General features: G+C 36.0%; 1 protein-coding gene across 1 annotated transcript in view; it reads right to left on the bottom strand.

Moving 5' to 3' along the window:
- Positions 1-21252, bottom strand: part of LOC130830067 (disintegrin and metalloproteinase domain-containing protein 18-like) — an 80190-nt gene that overhangs the window by 46300 nt on the left and 12638 nt on the right. The window contains exons 4-11 of the mRNA XM_057696966.1: positions 18276-18354; positions 17842-17918; positions 16612-16789; positions 13961-14026; positions 10866-10937; positions 10493-10659; positions 9646-9727; positions 2755-2891 (exon numbers count right to left, since the gene is read on the bottom strand). Coding sequence (XP_057552949.1) covers positions 2755-2891; positions 9646-9727; positions 10493-10659; positions 10866-10937; positions 13961-14026; positions 16612-16789; positions 17842-17918; positions 18276-18354 — 858 coding nt within the window. The remainder of the gene's footprint in view (positions 1-2754; positions 2892-9645; positions 9728-10492; positions 10660-10865; positions 10938-13960; positions 14027-16611; positions 16790-17841; positions 17919-18275; positions 18355-21252) is intronic.

The raw sequence follows: 21252 nt of genomic DNA, 5'->3' as shown, positions 1-21252 counted from the left end.
GAAGAATGTACCTTTGTAGGAAATCAACAAGGAGTAACGCTTAAATCTATTATCTATCATCTATCTATCTACCTATCTATCTATCATCATCTGTCATTACCTTTCTCTCTACCTAATATGCTCTTCTCTCACAAATTGAAAGCTTCCTTCTCTTATTTCTAGTAAATACCTGCTCAAATGTCACCTTCTAGGGAGGTCCACCTTGACACCATTATCTCAAATAGCGTCCCCTTCCACATTCTCCTTGCAGTTTCAACATTTATTATTCTACATAGTAGTTTTGCATCATATAAAATAAATATTTTATTTTTACACATTTTTATACATTTTCTTCTAAAGACATTTTCATATGACCTGAAATTTTCACTAAAATGTAAATTCCTTGAAGTTCTATATTTTTGTGTTCATTTCCAGTGGGCTGTCTAATAGCTATGTCTAACAGATGTCCAATAGACATTTCAAATATACTAGGTACAATATTGAACTACTGTTCTTCTCTACCAAGTCTGCTCCATCCACTGTCCTCAGTTGCTGGCAACTCCATTCTTCTGGTAGCTCAGGCTGATAACATGGGTGTGACCCATGTTATCTTTCTGTACCAATACACAATGAACGTAACACATCCATTTAACAATTTTTATGTGGATTGAGTGTTGGAATGATAATATTTCAGATAGACTGGGTTAAATAAAACATTTTATTAAAATACATCGCTCTAATTTTATCTGCTTTTTAAAATTTTTAATGCAGCTAGTCTAAAATTTAAAATTATATACGTGGCTCACATTTCATTTCTACTGAGCAGTGCCACTCTCCACAATCACATCTGAAATAATAACACCTGAACAGCTACATCTGAGATGACAGAGGTCTTGGGTCATCTCCTGAGCCTTTGAGGAAAGGAATATATAATTGCCAAGGTTTCAGAATTGGGAGAGTGTGAGGGAAAAAAAATAAAAATGCTTTAGCTTTTCCTGACACAGCCATGTGTAATGGGATAAATAGGGGACATAGGAGGACCACCACAAGGAATAACAGTACTTAAGAAAACTTCTCTATCACTTTTAACTGCATTGTTTTAATCGGCATCTGTGCCATTCTGTTTCTGCACGCCACTGCCATGCAAAAAAGCTGCAAACTGAGCACTGATATCCTTTTACAGAAAATTAGTTTAAAAATAGACGGGGACTCAGAGAGCATTTTCTACTTGGACCACATGTTTTTTTGAGTGAAAATCAAAAGTATTAATTAGAACTTGAATTTTTAAGATCTCTGCTTAAAAGATGGCCATGGGAAGGAAGAAATGAATGTGAGATACACACACACACACACACACATAATAGACACAAGGCATTTGAAATAAGTATTAAATAATTGGCTTTTTGTGGGGAAGACTACCTCCAGGTCTAAAGACAACTATAAAATAAGGTGAGCTAAGGCAGTGGTCTCAAAATACTTTGATTTCTTATGCAAAGTTCCAATTGTGGGGCAGGAAAAAATTGAAATAATTATTTCAGGAGAACACAGTATCCCCTGCAGCCCTAACTGTTTCTAGATCCCTTGGGCATTAACTAGGCAAAACGTCAACTATCCACTTTCTTTTGCACATGCATTTCGGTAGATGTTTGAATAACTCTTAAATTTGTAATGACAAAACCTGTCTTCAAAAGGCCCAACAATCCTATCCCTTTCCTAAGTCATTTCTAAGTTCCAGTCTCTGAGATAAGTGTTTCACACCTTCTTTCAAAGCTTCCTATCCAAATAAATTGTCCCCATCTTTACACCTCCATTAACCAAATTACCTACATCTCTATTTACTCTCCTAACATTCTATCACAATATCTGAATTTATCCAGATCGAATAAAAGCCAGCCCCTCTGCTCTCTAACTTACTCCACGATTTTGCTCTTAAGTCTTCATAATATCCAACATCATCATCTTTTCTTCCTCTTCTCTTTATTTTGATCAATCTATAGATAATATGTTGTGTCTCCCATCAATAAAATTCCTCCTTTGATTATAAATTCCACCCCATAAGACCCCAAAGGTTGCCTATATCCATCATCTCTATTTTATTGTCTCCCACAGAGTTTACCAAGTTCCTTAAAAATAGTTTAAAATATTGATTGGGATAGTACTGAACTTATAAACCTCTTCTGGAAAAATCAGTCATTTTGTAGTAGGTTATCTATTTTCTTAGTGCTGGTATACACACACTAGTACACGTACTAATGGTTTTCAAGACTGATCATCTTGATGAATTTTTTAATGTTGTTGTTCTGATTGTATACTGATTCTGTGGCCTCTATGTAGGTAGTCAATCATGATATCTGCAAATAAGGACAATGATTTTCCTCTTCAAATCTTTTCTTCTTTTTCTTTCCCTCAAAATAATAGCTAAAGCTACCAGTACTATGGTATATTGTTAAGGGTGATTTTGCCTTGAGTAACAGAATACAACAACAACACAAACAACAACAGTATCTATGTGAATACAATATTTCATAGTCTTCATAAATCTTTAAATTTTCCCTCTAATTCCCTTGAGTGAATATTTCATTATCATGGGATTTACCACTTTCTGGAGTCTTGTACCATGTGGACCAATTCATTAGTGTGATATCTCTCCCGGCACAACATTCCTTCCCAATTTTTGACATGGGATTGAGTATAAAAAATAAATTCATCATGCCTTGTAAACAACCTCACAAATATATGTGTGAAATTAATTTAAAATTAAAAAACAAGGCTTACACTGCTTCATGATTCATTATGCATGGAGCTCTTGGACAGGAACACTTATGGATGTCATCATACGTTAATCCTATCTTAAGGCCAAGTAGTTGAGCTATAATAACTGAAAATCCCTCCAATGTTATTGCACCTGGATACTAAGATACAGAAGGTTGAAGAGAAAACCATTATATAAGAAGAAAACAAAAGCAAGTAATACATCAAAACAGTTTTGTTCTTATAAAATTTTATATTTTAATACATTTTCATGCTGACCACATTTTACACTTTATTTTGATAAATAATCAATATGAATATTCATACTATTTAATTTATTAAGAAGCATGATATAAGGTAAAACGTAATCAAGCAACAAAATTCTCTGGTATAAAACTAGGCATGCCCAGATTCTACAGCCTTAAGCACACTTAGTGTTTCTGATGTAACCAACATAAAACACATATAATTTTATTAAATCAATTTATTCAATTAACTAATATTAATTCAGTACACATATGTGTCAGGATCTATGATGAAAGATGAGAATATAGTGGCATGTGTGAAAGAAAGGGACTTTGTCCACACTTGGAATTTATATTACAAAAGAGGAGAAAGAAAATTAGTAGGAAATTAGCAACAAACTCCTCAGATATAAAGAGATCATAAAAAGTGCTCTGAAGAAATGGAGTACTCCAATAGAGAATTCTGAGGAGGGGTACAAGGTAAGATATAGATAAGATAGTTAGAAAAATCTATTTGTGGAACTGATGTTTAGGCTGAGATAGAAAGTTTGCAAAATGAATAGTGACAGGGAGCTTGTATGGGAACCTGTTCAAAGGCTGTAGCATAAGCAGTGAAGTGAAGAAATGACAGGATGGAAATCTGAGATATATGTGATGCCATGGCAAAGAAATTTGGAGTTAGATATTACCAAAAAAGGATTGGTGGTACTGTAGAGTGGCATTTCATATGATTTAACCTGGATAAATAAATTGTGATGCTTTTCTCATCTTTTTAATCATTACAAGTAAAATTCTTAGAACTTCTCTAATTTTTCTACATCAATAAAAATTTATAGTGAGTAAAACTGAATTCATCCTAAAAGAAAAATATTGTGTGTACATATGTGCATGTGTTTGAATGAAAACATGGACTATTATCTAGCAACATGGAAAAATAAGTTAGTAGGTACCCTCTCTTGAAAAAAGGGGAAAATTCCAGTATGAGAATTTAAAAGGAGGTTAAAGACAAAGCAGAACATGAGAGATGATTTCTAACTAACCACCAGGCTTTAGGGCAAGATGTAGGAACTAGAAGCTGGACTTTCAATGCCAAAGCACAGAAAGAAGAAACAGTCTTACACTTTCATTCTTATATAGTTGAAAACAAATCTCCTGTATAAAGACACACTACAGAATAAAATAAGGCTTTAGCTATACTGTGCAGGAAGAGAAGATAGGTTACATAAAAAAAATTAATAACACGAATAAAAAAGATGAGATTGGTAAAAATCCTCAGATTAAAAAAAGCTATCACGTGCCAAAGAATGAAACTGGAACCTTGTCCTACACTACTCACAAAAATTTACTTGAAATGGATTAAAGAATTAAACTTAAGACCTGAGACTGTAAAAGTCTGAGAAGAAAACATATGGCAAAAGTTGTTCGATATTGGTCTTGGCAATGATTTTATTGGATTTCACACCAAAAGCACAAGCAACAAAAGCAGAAATAAACAAGACAAGTGGGACAACATCAAACTAAAATATTTCTGCACAGCAAAGGAAACAATCAACAAAATGAAAAAGCAGCCTATAGAAACAGAGAAAAATTTGCAAACCATATATCCAATAAGAGATGATATTAAAAATATGTAAGGAGCACCTAAAATTCAATAGCCAAAAAGCTCCAAATAACTCACTTAAAACATGGACAAAGGGCCTGAATAGACATTTTTTTCCAAAGAGTACATATGAATGGCCAACAAATATATGAAAAGATGCTCAACATCACTATTTGTCAGAGAAACGCAAATCAAAACCACAGTGAGATAGGAGAGGTATTATCAAAAAGAGAAAACAAATGCTGGCCACAATTCGGAGAAGAGGCGATCCTGGTTCACTGTTGGTGGGAATGTAATGTTATGGTCGTTATGGAAGACAGTATGCAGCTTCCTCAAAATACTGAAAATAGGAGCTTCCCTGATGGCACAGTGCTTAAGAATCCACCTGCCAGTGCAGGGGACATGGGTTTGAGCCCTGATCCATGAAGATCCCACATGCCTCAGAGCAATTAAGCCTGTGCGCCACGACTACTGAAGCCTGCATGCCTAGAGCCCATGCTCTGCAACAAGAGAAGCCACCACAATGAGAGGCCCACGCACCGAGAGAGCCCACATGCAGCAACGAAGACCCCAGTGCAGCCAATAAATAAATAAATAAATAAATACAATGCATCAAGTTGATGTAAGAACGCAAAGCAGGTTCAACAACTGAAAATCCATCAATAATACACTCACTGTATCAATAGACTAAAGAATAAAAATCATGTGAGTGTCTCAACAAATGTAGAAAAAGGCATTTGACAAAACAACATCAATTTCTGGATGGTAAACAAAAAGCACTCAGCAAGAGGGAATCAAAAGGAGCTTCCATAACCTGATAAAGGACATCTATTAAAAACCTTATGGCTAACATCGTACAAAATGGTGAAAGGCAATGTATTTCCTCAAAGATTGGGAAGACGGCAAGGATAAGGACTCTCACCATTTCTATTCAGCAGTGTAATGGGGATTCCACCTGGCGGGACAAGTCAAGAAAAAGAAAAAGCATGCATATTGAAATGAAATAACTAAAATTACCTCTATCCTCAGATGACCTAATTCTCTACACAGAGAATTCCAGCCTATCAAACAACTCACACAACTAAGTGTCTTTTGCAGCCTACAGAGGGCAGTCGCCACAGGAAGCACAGACAAAAGCTGGGTGAGTTTCCTGAACATCATAAATACACTCCCATATCTCCACGTCTAGAAGACAGTGAGTTCCTTTCTTTTCACTATACTGAGTTCGTTGCAAATTGACGACCACTGTTCACACACGTCAGTCAGTCAATAAAACTATTGAAACCAATCCCAAATGTTTGGGCTGGCACCTTAAATCCAAAATCTCAAGGACTTTCATCTATATTAATAAATTTAGTATGAGTCAAAATAACATTCTGTTTTTCTTTGTTTAGAACCATTAACATCTATTCCCTCAGTTGTTCCCCAGGAACATGTCAGTATAAAATAGCAAGATCTTGTAAATTGTTTCGGTTTATAAACCATTGCCTTCCAGGGAAGCCCTCCCAACTTTTATTTTTAATCAGTGAGAATAAGGGGTGATGGGAAAAGGGCAGAGGTCGATAAACTATGGTCCACAGACCAAATCTGACTTGCGACCTGCTTTGGTACAGTTCTGCAAATAAGAACTTTTTTTAATTTTTTAAATAGCTGGAAAAAAGTTAAAAAAATACTACTTTGTGACAAATGAAAATTATATGAGACTCTAATTTTAGTATTCATACATCAAGTTTTAATAAGACATGGTCTTGCTCATTAATTTGTATGCCATCTACACTGACTCTGGCACAGATCACATGGCCCATGAAGCTGAAAACATTTACTATCTGGCCCTTTACATGAAAAGTTTGCCAACCCTTAAGACAGAGCTTGAAGTGAATGTGTCATTATAAGGCATCCAACTCAAATACTGTCGTTAGAGGATCTCTAAGCAAGAGAAGCTAGAAGGCTCACCTCACCATACAGGTGAGGATCAGCTACTACAGTTGACAAAAATATCCTTAGATGGATGTGGGGTTTTAGAATTACCAGGTTCATCCAGTGTTACCATCCCAAGTCTAAAGTCTCACTCCTTTCCAATTAATACCCTAATTATAAAATAACAGATTTGGCGCCACCTAGCGTTAATAATTCTGCAGCATGAACACTTCATTTGGGGTACGAGTCTCAGCTATATTTGCCTAGTGGTTATAAGAAAAAAAGAGATTATTTTAAAGCCACCACAGGATCCAAAAAGAATTTAATAAGAGCACCTGGGTAACAGGACCAATTATTGTTGAAGCAACAGCAGATGATGAGGCTACCGTGAGGTTAGAAAAGCAGAATGCTGCTACCAACACCAAGACGGGATAGATGTATGAATGAGGAGCTATCATTAGAATTCGTAAACAAGCGCTGATCAGCAGGAGGAAAACCCACAGACAGAGGAGCTGTTTCGCAGGACCAGGAGCGATGGTTCTGAGACTGCTCCAGGCAGGGCCAGAATGTAAAGACACTACGACACTTCCCTTCCTCTCTCCAATCATCCACATTTACTGAACACACCAAAAGCCAGAAGGCAAAGAAGCCCGGGGAATATATTGTTCCCTAGGATGTAATCAGAGCAGGTGATAAGCAGAAAATGGATCTGAGACCAGTTAGTGAGCAACTGATCCACAATATAAGTATTAAGAAGTATTAGAGGATGTAGAAATAAAGGAAAGACGTTAAATAAGAGGAAAAAAATAGATGTCAAAATGCTCTCATGTATAATTAACCAAGTTTCAGAAAGAAAAGGGAAAGAAAAAGATTATCAAATAAATAATATCGATATAAAAAATTTCTCAGGTCAGAAGTAAATTAGTTTCCAGATTGAAAGAGTTTCAATACAACAAGCATATTGGATGATAAAAGATACCATACAAGGAAGAAAAGATCTTTAATGTTTCCATAGAAAAAACAAGTAGACCACATACAAGTGAGTGAGACTACAAATGGTGTTAAATTTCTAAAGAGAAACTAAAAGGAGAGGACTTTCAAAATTCCAAGGTGCAATTATTTCAAAACCAAAATTAATCAAACAATCTTTTAAAATAACTGAAAACATTTTCAATGATGCAACTCCCAAACAATTTACTAACCACTTACTTTTTCAGTAAATTATAGGAGCATGTATTCTTTTTTTTTTTAAGATTTATTTTATTATGTTATTTATTTATTTTTGGCTGCTTTGGGTCTTTGTTGCTGTGCACAGGCTTTCTCTAGTTGTGCTTCATTGCAGTGTGTGGGCTTCTCACTGCGGTGGCTTCTCTTGTGGAGCACAGGCTCTAGGCGCACGGGCTTCAGTAGTTGTGGTGCGCAGGTTCAATAGTTGTGGCTCATGGGCTCTAGAACGCAGGCTCAGTAGCTGTGGTGCACGGGTTCAGTTGCCCCGTGGCATATGGGATCTTCCCTGACCAGTGATCGAACCCATGTCCCCTGCATTGGCAGGCGGATTCTTAACCACTGCATCAGCAAGGAAGCCCCTAGGAGCATGTATTCTAACCAAAATGAGTAAGCAAACCAGGAAAGAAAAATACACATATTCCAAAGGAGACAAGATGGAAGATTCTTAAACAACAGCTATGCAAAAAGTCCAACGTGAACTTGTTAAAAAAAAAAAAAGATACATCTACAGAGTTAAAAAAAAATAAAGGAATTTCTGAATCATGCAGAAAGGTGGAGGCAATTTATAACTTAATTAAGGAATTTGGACAAAAACAGTATGATGCAACTACTAATTTGGGGAGAATCAAAAGCTATGCAATAAAAGCAATTTAATCTCAGTTCACTATTTGTCTCATTAGAGAATTAAACACAATTCTAATAATCTGTATAATTATAGAGGAAGAATAGAACAGGCGAAATGTATAAATGATGAGCTATTAGGACATTAAATTCTGCCTTCAATATAGGAAGTTAACAGATATTGCTTAAATTTGAATACTCAAGAAATTTAATGGGCATGTTATGTAGAAACATAGAGTAAAAGAATGAACAAGCTATTCTTACACATATAAACATGAACAGCTATCACACACATAATTTTGAGCAAATATGTGGTAGACACACACGAGAACACACACTCTATTATATCATTTACGGAAAGCTCAAAGAAGGATTGAATTGAATTCGCCAGTGATTAAACGTCAGGATAGTGGTCTTCCTTGATATGGGTAGTAAGTGAGAGGAGGCATGATTTATGGGAGTCTTCTGAAGCGTTGATAGGATTTTAGTTCTTGAGCTCTGTGATGTTTTATACCTGTGTACTGACTTGGCCAAAATTAACTGTGCTATATAATTATGACTTGTGCAATGTTCTCTATATGTGATGTACTTCAATAAAACTTTTATTTATAAGGAAATAGACATTAAGTTATACGCTGGGGGGGATGTTTAAAAAAAATGAGAAAGGATTCAAAGAGTGTAGACTGTGCAAGGACTGATTTAGTTGTTTTCAGTATTAGTCTTGTAAAATGATTTTTTATTTATAATGAGAATAGGTGCATTACTTGATAAAATAAAAATTTTGAAAGAAAAAATAATAGTAATAAAGTTATACGCTTCGACATGTATACATCTTTTAACCAGCTACTAAAACAGTTCTGAAATGATACCTAAAGTAAGAACAATGCAGAACAATAATATATAGCTAATGGTTACATATATTTGCAACAATAGTATGAAGCATGCAAAAAATGGCAAGTAGGAAATCATGACTTTTGTTCTTTCCTGAATTTGAAGGAGACATAACAAGAGGCTTTAACTTTTCTCTAAGGTTTTATGTCCTTAGAAAATCCGATGCAAAGTTAGTATCCATTATGCCTAGCTGGTGAAGGGCTGTATTAATGTTTTTTCATATTCCCTCTCTATGTTTAAAATTTATAGTCAAACTTTCTGAGATTAAAATAATGTTGTCCCAACAAAAGAATAATCAATAGAGATATAGAGAAAAAAAATCAAGTTTACTTAACTATGTAAAATAATACTTTTAAGATCCAATATAAAGTTCAGAAAAAAATAGTACTGTCAAGAAGGATACAAATTACATACCATAGCAATATCTGCATCATAACTTTTATTGCATATCGTTCCAGGAAACGTCGCTCCCACATATTTAGGCTGTTTCCTGTAACTACATCATTACAGCATTGCCTTTTTTATTAGCAGGGTTATTTGGAACAATTTACTAGCTTATTTATTAAATTAAACCTCCCATAAAATTTAAAATCATTTGTCAAACATACAATTTTTTGATCTGAATAATATCTAATATATTATACAAAGTGCTCAAATCACTGAAAACTGTAATTCACTTTAATACCAATTTTCTTTCCTAACCTAACTCCTTGACTTGATACGATTTTATTATCTCAAATTCTCCTCAGTTTTCCTTATTCAGCATTCACTCTTTTGGTCATTAAAAGTTAAAACAAAAGAGGTTTTTAAAATGTGGAAAAGAAATCTTGCCTGTTCTAAAGATAATCATTTTTAAAAATTAAATATAACCAAAACCTCCAAATCTTTCTTTATCAAACAGTAGACATGAAATGTATTCACATATCATAGGTAATATGAACTGAAGAGTATCAATTTTATATCATTAATAAGCTGAGGCTTGATTGTATTCTATAGTGTTGTTGATATCATAAAAGTTCATGAAAGACAGACTTTTCTGCATAAATTATTCCAAAATATTTTGCCATATAAGTGATTCAGGTCGTTTTTATTTTTATTATATTTCCAACCACACTATCACCTCAATGGCAATAGCTATGTTTTATTTAATATTTTCAAAGGGGTCTACAGAAAGCTGAAGAATACAATAAATGCATTAAATTATAAAATTAATGGGATTATTTATGTCTATCTCCTTATTACTGTAGAACATTGTGCTTACATAAGTAAGAATGTTACGTCATGGGGCCGTAGGATAAGATAGTCCTGTTTCCATGTCAAAACTCTTTGTAATAAATCATCAGCATCCCCATTAGTAGAAATCTGGTTTTTATCTGACCACAATTCCAAGGAGGATAGTATCACAGTCAATTTGAACTGACTAAACATCTAAAAATAAGATTTACAGTATATTTATTCAAATAACATAAATCGTTACATCAAAACAGTACATAAAAAATAAAGAAAAAGTTTACTTGATTACTTTGGATATTAAATCAAATAAAGGGCTTTACATCATTAATTTGTCATGATATAATGGAAAGGTTTTCAATGACTTTTCATAACATTATGAAGGTAAAAAAGTTAAAACTTACTGTGTTGACAAGGCCAATAATCTGGATAATTTTCTGGGTTACAGCCATCATTTCTGATCCCATATAATCATACTGAAAAAGAAATTTTTTATGATTCTTTTAAAAATGTGAGTGACAGCAAGTTTTTTGCATGGTGAATATATCTTGATGGTATCAGTCAGGAAAATCACAGGATTTGTCAGACAGTTTAAAGCATACTAACATAAAGAAGATAATATCTACAATAAATGAAAGCAGACAACAAAAACAAAAATCATACTTGGGCATTCAACACAGATTCTCACTTGTTATATATTTCAAAGACACTGTCCAGCAGAAACAATTGAAATCATCAAGAGCTACTAGAATAACTTCACAGATCCCTCAGTATTACAAAGGGATTTCTTGAGGTAGACATTTTCTATAACACAGAGGGAATCAACCACAGCATTCCCCATTCTAAGCTCAGTAAATAAAGAAGTAAATAAATAAATATTAAAAAATAATCAGGGACTTCTTAGGTGGCACAGTGTTTAAGAATCCACCTGCCAATGCAGGGGACACGGTTCAATCCCTGCCCCAGGAAGATACCACATGTTGCAGAGCAACTGAGCCCATGTGTGGCAACTACTGGAGCCTGTGTGCCTAGAGCCTGTGCTCTGCAACAAGAGAAGCCACCACAATGAAGAGCCTGTGCACCACAATGAAGAGTAGCCCCCGCTCGCTGCAACTAGAGAAAGCCCGTGTGCAGCAACAAAGACCCAACATAGCCAATAAATAAATAAATAAATAAATAAATAAAAATTTATATAAAAAATAATCAAAGTGCTCAAATAAAGCTTTAGGAATAAAGACAGAAATCGTAATGATGTAAAGTGAAAGTTATGTGGAATGAATGATTCAAAAAGGTTTGATAAAGAACAAGATGAAACAGGGTAAAGGAAAAAAGGACAGAATTTTTCCTCTGAAACTGGTAAATACATTTTTCAAAACTAAAGTACAGTCGATTTACAATATTATATTAGTTTCAGGTGTATAATGTAGTGATTCAATATTTTCACAGGTTATACTCCATTTAAAGTTATAAAATACTGCCTATATTCTCTGCACTGCATTTCAGTCATCAAGCAAATGCTAACAAAAACCACGATATGATCTCACCATTCATATACCCAAGTGGCAACGATTTGAAAAGAACTATCAATAGCAATTACTTGTGAGAATATGGAAGAACAGATTGTTATGGTTGCTTCTGAAAACTATCAACACCCTCTAAAAGTAATATACACCAATGCAATGACACAGCAATCTCACCCATAGGTAGATACTCAAAAGACATTATGTCTACCAGAGGGACATTTTTCCAAAGAAGACACACAAGTGGCCAAAAGGTACACAAAAAGGCATTCAACACTACTCATCATCAGGGAAATGCAAATCAAATCCACAGTGAGATATCACGCACCCCTGTCAGAATGGCTAGCGTTGAAAAAACCAGAGCTAACAAGTGCTGGTGAAGATGTGGAGGAAAGGGAACCCTTGTGCACTGTTTGTGGGAACGTAAGTTGGTACAGCCACAATGGAGAACAGTATAAAGGTTCCCTAAAAAATTTTAAAAAGGAGCTACCATATGACCTGACAATCCCACCGGTCAGTATACATCCTAGGGAAATGAGACCAGTATCTCACAGAGATATCTGCATTCCCATATTTATGGAAACATTATTCCCAATAGTCTACATATGAAAACAGCCTAAGTGTCCATCAACAGATAAACGAACAAAGAAGAAGTGGTATATCTGTACAACGGAATATTATGCAGTCATTCAAAAGAAGGAAATTCTCCCACTTGCCACAACATGCTGAACCTGGAGGGCATTTTGCTCAGTTAAGTAAGCCAGCCAGAGAAAGACAAAAACTGTATGGTATCACTTATATGTAGAATCTAAAAAAAAAAGTCCAATTTCATAGAAACAGAGAATAGAATTTTGGTTACCAGAGGGGGAAATGGAGAAATGTAGGTCAAAGGGTACAAACTCTCAGTTATAAGGATAAGTTCTGAGGGTCTAATGTGCAGCACAGTGACGAGAGTCAATGATGTGGTATTGTATACGTGAACGTGGATGAGAGTAGAGATAGTGTTCTCACCACACACACAGACACACACACACAAAGGAAAAGAAGAGTTAACCACATGAGGTGACGAATGTGTTAATTGTCATGATCTTGGTAATCAATCCACAATGTACACGCACATCAAATCTTCACACTGTATAGTTTATATACAATCATATTTACCTATTATTCCTCAACAACGTTGGAAAAAAATATTAAGTGAATTGGTCAGATGGTGAAGAAAACACTGTGACCAGAGAGGCCATAGCAGGTTAAAGAGAGGGCAAGGCAGTTACAAAGTATGGTCAAAGAGACCCTGGCCTGATGTGGGGATGAGGGGTTAGGTAGATAGCCCTGGGCATTCTAGGCTACTTTGGGGGTCCTAATCACATTTAAGTCACGCTTAAAATTAAATATTTTTATTTGAAAATAATTAGAAAATTCCATTATGTCTTTGAAGTTAAGGAAATTTTTCATTATGTTTAAAGAAAGAAGAGAGATAAACAACAAGGTCCCACTGCATAGTTCAGGGAACTATATTCAATACCCTGTGATAAACCACAATAGAAAAGAATGTGAAAAAGAATGTCTGTATGTGTATAACTGAGTGACTTTGCTGTACAGCAGAGATTGGCACAGCATTGTAAATCACCTATACGTCAATAAATAAATAAAAAGTAAAATAAATAAAAATGCCTGGAGTCTCAAAGGTTAAATTACCCCAAATTGGCAATTCCATGTTTTAATTTTTCTGTCAACATGTAGCAAAAGGGTAGCTACCTTTCCACGATCATTAGAAATATTAATTTAGAAACCTATAAGACAGCTAACGATATTAAAAATTTCCATAAATTGATTTCATAAATTTATACTCAGAAAAGTTGTAACATTTCAGCTGATGTTCTCTAGGCAATAGTAATAAAACATTAAGCTTTAAGACAGAAGGAAAAAAGAAAGAAAGAAAAGAGAGAGTGAGAGAAGGAGGGGAGAGTTTGACTTACCAAAGCTTTTTCCACTATAATGTGCATTTCTAGGTATTGAGGTAATAGTTCGGAAAGAGTTTTTTCCTGAAAAGAGAATTTATCAAATGTTAACACGTTTTGAATTTATTAAGCACAGAGAGTGACATGTAAAGGAGGCAGAAAGGATGTATATAAAACTCTCATGAGGACTTAACAGTAAAAATTAATTACAAATCAGGAAATTTACTTGAAAACAGATTCCAGGTTTGAGGGAATCCCAGTGAGCCTGCTAGAGTTTGGCAGGAGTCTAGGTACTCACTATTAATACCGAGTAAGAGAAAGTGAATCGCTCCAGAGCTCCAGAGCTCCAGAGCATAGGCTGTGTGTCCCATTTGATACGATGTAATAATCCTTGATTGTGCCAGGTCGGTCAGTTACACATCAACAATTTATTACATCATCATTTATTCCTCTAATGGTAATTTTTACATAAGCTATATTTCTAACACATTGAAATACCATTTCACAAATAAGTATTTTAAAGAAATCAAAATTTCTTCCTTGACCCAAGTGTATTGCTAACTAAATCTAAGCATAAGGAGGATACAAAGATCAGGTCTGTCATCAACTAGCTTAGTTTACTATAAATAAATAAGGAAACAAACAAATTGCACTCGACGGGTGGAGTCTAGGTTTGTATTTCCATAAGGAAGTAAACTATGCCTGCATCTTACATATGTCTGTACTGAGACACTGATTTTTTTCCTTTGTGTTCAACATTAAAAATATTTCATATTTCGCTTACTCTTACTGTGCCTGTATATAAAAATACAAGTCAATGTTGACAGCCAAGGCTTCTGCATTGCAGCTTGACTGAATATAATTTATGTGTGCACCATAACCATATGTGAGCATGTTTCTGCACAGTAGGTTTCGTATTTTAATAACAGCATTGTTTTTTACCCTATTTGCCTTTCAAAATTTATATTCTTACTTTCAAAATAATAAATTAAAAATGTAACTTTGATACCTATGTTTTAAAATGAACTTACAATAATATTCACTTTCAATAAAATGAACTTCAAAATTCATTCATTGTTAATAGGTTATTTTTACATTCTTTTCAAAAATTTTTTGTTCATTTTTTTAAAATAAGTACTGAATCATAGAATATTGCCAAAATAGACCACAGATCTCATGCACTCAGTTTCCCCCAGTGGTTACATCTTACAAAACTGTAGTACATTTTCAAAATCAGGATATTGACCTCTTACAGTGTGTATGTGTATATCTCTACAACATTCTGTCACATATATGCTTATGTAACCAGAACTGCAATCAAGATACAAAGCTATTTTTTAGCCAGGACATGGAAGCAACCTAAATGTCCATCAACAGATAAATGGATAAAAAAGATGTGGTACATATATATAATGGAATATCACTCAGCTGTAAAAAGCAATGAAACTGGCACATTCTTAGAGACATGGATGGACCCAGAGACTGTCATACAGAGTGAAGTGAGTCAGAAAGAGAAAAACAAATATCGTATATTAACACATATAAGCAGACTATAGAAAAATGGTACAAATCAACTGGTTTTCAAGGCAGAAACAGAGACACAGATGTAGAGAACAAACATATGGACACCAAGTTGGGAAAGAGGGGAGGGTTGAAGGGGAATGAATTGGGAAATTGGGATACCAAATTGTACACTCTAAATATATGCAGTTTATTGTCTGTTAACTGTATCTCAATAAAGTTCTTTAAAAAAAAAGATACAAAGCTATTTTTCACCACAAAGACTTCCCTTGTTGTACCTCTTTCAAGTCAGTTGAGATTACACAGTCAGAAGAAGAGAAAGAAAGAAGAACAGAGGAAAATGAACAGAACTTGCTCCGTTACTGTTTCGAGCACACCAACATGCATGTAACAGAAAGCCAGGAGAGAGAGAAAAGGGCAGAAAGGATCTTCAAAGAACTAATGGCCAAAAAGTTACCAAATTTGATGAAAAAAACATTTGTTTAAACATCCAAGAAGCTTAATGAACTCCAAGTAGGATAAACTCAAAGGGATTCATTCAAAGATACTTCATAAGAAAACTGTCCTAAGGCAAAGACAGAGACTCTTGAAAGAATCAGCAAAGAAGGGATTCATCATGTACAAGGAACCCTTAATAAGATGAATAATATCTGATTCTTCATCAGAGACCAAAAAGTCCAAAAGACAGGGAACTGAGATATTCAAAGTGATGAAAGAAAGAATTCTACACCCAGCCTACAAGTAAATTAAGAGAGTTTAATAATATACAAATGATTAAGTATTTTAGAAAGATATGTCCCAGTAGCATGTATAGCTATATGTTAAAATATTAAAAGTAATTTTACCAGGGCTGTGGTAACTATTCTTACTATATTCCTAAATTTTATTCAATAACATGCATTTTTGTTTGAATAAAAAAGGAAAATAAGAAATATTACATAATACATGATACAACAATAAGCTTGAAATACATTATTGCATATTTCCATGTATTTTAGATGGCATGGATGTTTCATTTACTGGCATACAAAAAAGGATACCAAATTTTATATTCCTACTCAACAGCTAAGTAGTTCCTTTTCATGATTAACACAATTCTACAGAAGTAATTTTATAGTGTGTCATAACATCAGAATTGTCTCAGTTACCTGTGAGCTTAAATGGATTTTATAGGGCTGGTCTTTCTGCCAAATATTGCTGTAATTTTCTGCTAACATTGGTCCATGTGGACTGTCATTTTTCACTTGATAAATTATGTGCTCAAATCTTGCTGAAGACTCCAAAGGTTCAATTCCATAGCTGATATTTTCAAACTGAAGGAATCCCCTGAATATTTAGAAAGCAATGATATAAAAATCCTGCAAATGATCCCATCAGACCTATAATCCAAAGTGTTGTAAGAAATGAGAAACCATAGTGAGGGACACGTGTTAAACCTACTCCCTTTCCCTACATTTTTTCAGCTACCATTAGTAATGGAGTAACCACAACTGCTTCAGTTTTTCTCATGTATTAAATCACTAAATATACTGAAAAGTATTTTGTATTTTCTGTACAGTAGTCACATTCACTCAAGATGTATTAATTAAGGCCAAGTATTTGCTGGGAACCAAGACGTTTGTTGAGAATTCCAAGAATAAAAAGTTCCTGTTCTTACAGAGGTTGTAATGAGGAAAAATGGATATAAAGAGTGGAGATCTAAAAAGACTGATATGCAAGAAAAGCACAGTGAAAGAATGTCAGTTTTCTGAGTTGACATGAGTAAATTCTGGAAATGAGGCAACCAAAAGCAAAAGGAAGTTAGGAAGAAGAGTCTTTTTTGCTCTGCTCTGGACCTGTCTTTGTCTGATAAACTCACCAGCTTCTCCCTGCCACTATCAATGATGAAAATCACTTATCCCTGCCCTTTTACCTCTGAGCTACCTTCTGAATTAGTCATTTTACATCTGATGCCAAGTGCACGTAAGCTGAGAGCACACAATATGTGCTTAGTTAAGTCACTAATCAATGTCATTTTCCAAAACTATTCCAGATAACTGATAGATAATACAGCAATAACATCTAGGGATGTTCTAAAGGATTTGGGGGAGGGGGGTGTTTGTTTATGTTTTGTTTTGTTTTGTTTTACTGTATCTACTTCCTTCTGCTCAATATCTTGAAAATATCTCCAGTCAGGATTCCCTCGAGTGATTTCACTTCAATGGCACCACCAAGGTCCACTTACTAATAGTAATATTCAAAAGTAAGGCCATCATGAAGAAAATGTTCATATCTGAACTCTCCTTAAATATCCCAGATTTGTGTTTTGCAGCCACTAAGGTTCATTTTAAAGTATATCCTAAGTTTTTATGTATAAATAGCCTCTAAAATGCTATTACCTGAGTCCAAAACAGATGCTGAGTGTCACAACTGAATTTGGAAAATCTGCAGCGTATCCTTGGTAATGGCAATGCATCTGAAAAACAGTACAGAGGGGCAAACAAATACATTGTTTATGCATCAAAACTTCTTGGCAAACATACATATTCAAAACATGAAAACATTTGAAACTAACGAGACTGTGTATCATACAGACTTACTAAAATTGATTTTCAAGGAAAATAAGTATTTGACAACTAACTCTCTTTACACTGTACCAGCTAGTGCCCATGAGTGTTCTCTAGATCTGGATTTCATCTCTATCATGTGGAACAGGGAATAAAATATTCGTGTGACACTGCCAACATGGAATAAACATATCCCAATGGTAATAATAGGTCCACTTCAATAAAGAAACGTGTGATAATAAATGTCTAAGACATCTGGGTCTTACCTTAAAATATGAAGACTCAGGATGCAAAGATTCAGTTTCGTTATATGTATAAACCAAAAAGTTCTGGGATACAAATGCGCTAAGAAAAACAAAAACAAAAAATGGTTGAGTCATGAATTTATTACGAACGTAAACATTAAAATAATAAAAATAACAGTAAAATATATGATTCATATAATAATATTCTTTAAGAAGAGTAAATTTAGCATGCCATAACAGTGTAAATTCATAGAGCTAGTGTCTCAGAGAGTGTAGGCTTTCTTAACACTGGAAGAGACTCTGACTCCTCCGTATCAGATATTGTGTGTGTGCCTGCATATGTCTCCATTCAACAATATTTACTGAGTGTCAACTATCTGACAGACCCTCTTCGAGGTGCTGGGATACAGCAGTAAACAAAAGAGAAAACCACGAATCTTCATGATGGTGAGAGACACCCCCCCTCCCCAGGATGTTAGGTGATGGTCAATAAGGCCCAGGGTGGCGGGAGATCAGTTGCAAATGTAGACAGTACGGCATGGAAAGGCTCGCTGAACCGATTGCTAAAGACCTGGAAACAAGCCACTTGGATTTGCACAGAAATGTTACTCCAGACAAAGCAAGGAGAAAATGCAAACACCCTGAGGCAGAGATATGTCTTGTGTGTACAAAGAACACCTAGAGGGCAGTGTGCCTGCGGTGAAGTGTGGAGTGAAGACAAGAGACAACAGTAAGGGACGGTGTCGCAGAGAGGACAAGCCACTGGAAGACTCTGAGCAGACAGAGGACAGGATCGGATCAACATTTTAACAGAATCAAACTGAATGCGGTGTGAGAACCATCTCTAGGATAAATAAGCAGAAACAGAGAGATCAGCCAGGTTACTGCAGTCATGCAGGCGAGACATGATGGTGGCTTGGACTAGGACTGTAGCAGTGACGGAGGTCCAACTCTGCATGCATTTTGAAGGTAGATCACATGGGATTTAATAATCCATTGTATGTAAGGGAAAACAAAAGAAAAAAAAAAATAGATGTCAAGAATGACCCTAGAGAGAAAAAGATGGCGGCGAAGTAGAGAGACGTGGAGTGCATCCCTCTCCACAGATGCATTGGGAATGCACGGAAGGACACAGTCATTCCCACAGAGAACCAGCTGAACACCAGCAGATGGCCTCGGACACCGGAAAGGGCTGCGGAGAACCTGACATAGCCGGTAGGGAGGCATCTACGAGGGCTCAAAGAGGGTGAAGCGGCGGAGCTGTGGCAGACGGGAGGGAGTGAGAAACATACGGAGGGTCCGCAGCGCAGCTCAGCGTTCCCGGACCGAGACATCGATCCGCGGCTGAACGGAGGGTCCAGGAGCGGGAGCGTGGGAACCGGAGAGCTGGTTCAGGGGGAGAAACATTGTTGCCGGTAGGGTGACGGACCGAGAGGACAGGAGGGAGGAGGTCCGCGGAGAGGAGTGCCGGTCCCTGAGAGCTGCCCGGCCATGATGGAGGCTGGAAGCTGCAGGCTCCCGGGCGGGGGGGAGGAGCCGCGCGCATAGCCTCTCTCTCTCTTTCGGTGCCTCTGCAACAGGCAGCGGAGAGACGCCCTGCGGGGCCACATAAAGCGCTCAGGGATAACAAGCACCCTCAGGCGCTCGGGCGGGGCTAGATTAAAACTCCTTGCAACGCCAGCAGCAGGGAGGCTGCCGAGAGAAAAAAAAAAAAAAAAACCAGCATCAAAAAGAAAAAACCCCGAGAGAGGCCCAACTCTAAGACTTTCTGTGTACGCCTGAGCCACCAGCGCCCTCTGCAACAGGCACCTCCAAGCCTGACTGAAGCAACAGTGCGCCACTGTTCACTCCCTCCCAGGAGAAGGAGCCACTATTGCACCCTCTCCCTCCCCACACACCGAGGCTTACAGACGAACAATAAAGGAACCTCTGCTGGTCACAGAATAACGCAAAAAAAAAAACCCAAGGCAAGGAAAAGGACACTTACAGCTGAGACGCTAAGGAAACAGAAATAGTAGTATCAATACCTATTGAACTGGTCCATTCGGGGATCAGTTCTGGATTTTTTTTTTTTTTTTTGATTTATTAAATACGATCTTAGCCCTAAGGGATCTACAAGTTTTACAACATAATTTTATAAGGATATTTTTTACTCTTTTTTTTTTTTTTTTTTGCCTTTTAAAATACTTCTATATCTAGCTAAGTTTTTGGTAGTACGGACAAAATATCTTTCATACTTTCCTTTCATCCCTTTCTTTTATACACTACTATTCCTTTCTTTTTCTTTGCATATTTCCAACCACATTACGCTCTTCTGTTCCCCTTTCTTCCAGCCATTTTAAGTGTATTTTATCTTAACATACTTATAAGCAACACTATCGGTCTGCTCAGACTCCTTGCTCTATTCTCCAGATGATGCACTGCTTTGGTATTAATATTAGGCTTTTGTCTTTATCTTAGTTCTTAGTACAGTTGTCTAATTACATTCTGAGAATCTCCATTCTCTCTGGTGGTACTCCAGCTCATTTCTATATTTGATCCTAGCTTACAAAATCTCCCTGGATTGATGTTTGTATGTGTAGGGTGTTATTTGTTGTTTGTTTGCTTTTGCTTTTGTCTCTGATTTGTTCTGTTTCAGTTGTCAATTTCTGCTGGGTTTCTCTCTGAATATCTGATAGCACACTGGGGTTCTGTCAGGTCTTTCTAGAGCCTTATGTCCTAACGGATTCAATAATTGTGTGTCTTATACATGTATGTGTTTCCTAGACTGAATATTCGTCTAATCCAATACTTGGACATTAGTCTGAGGCTTGGACAGTCTTCTATAAACACCTCTATCACCAGGACAAGCAACCCCAAAAGCTTGGACAACCATGAGGAAACAAAGAAACACCATGCAGGCAAAGGAGCAGGAAAAAAACCCACAAGACCAAATAAATGAGGAGGAAATAGGAAAAATGCCTGAAAAAGAATTTAGAGTAATGATAGTAAAAATGAT

Source organism: Hippopotamus amphibius, chromosome 10 (genome assembly GCF_030028045.1).
Source record: "Hippopotamus amphibius kiboko isolate mHipAmp2 chromosome 10, mHipAmp2.hap2, whole genome shotgun sequence".
Taxonomy (NCBI): domain Eukaryota; kingdom Metazoa; phylum Chordata; class Mammalia; order Artiodactyla; family Hippopotamidae; genus Hippopotamus; species Hippopotamus amphibius.
This window is presented reverse-complemented; position numbering and strand designations above follow the sequence as displayed.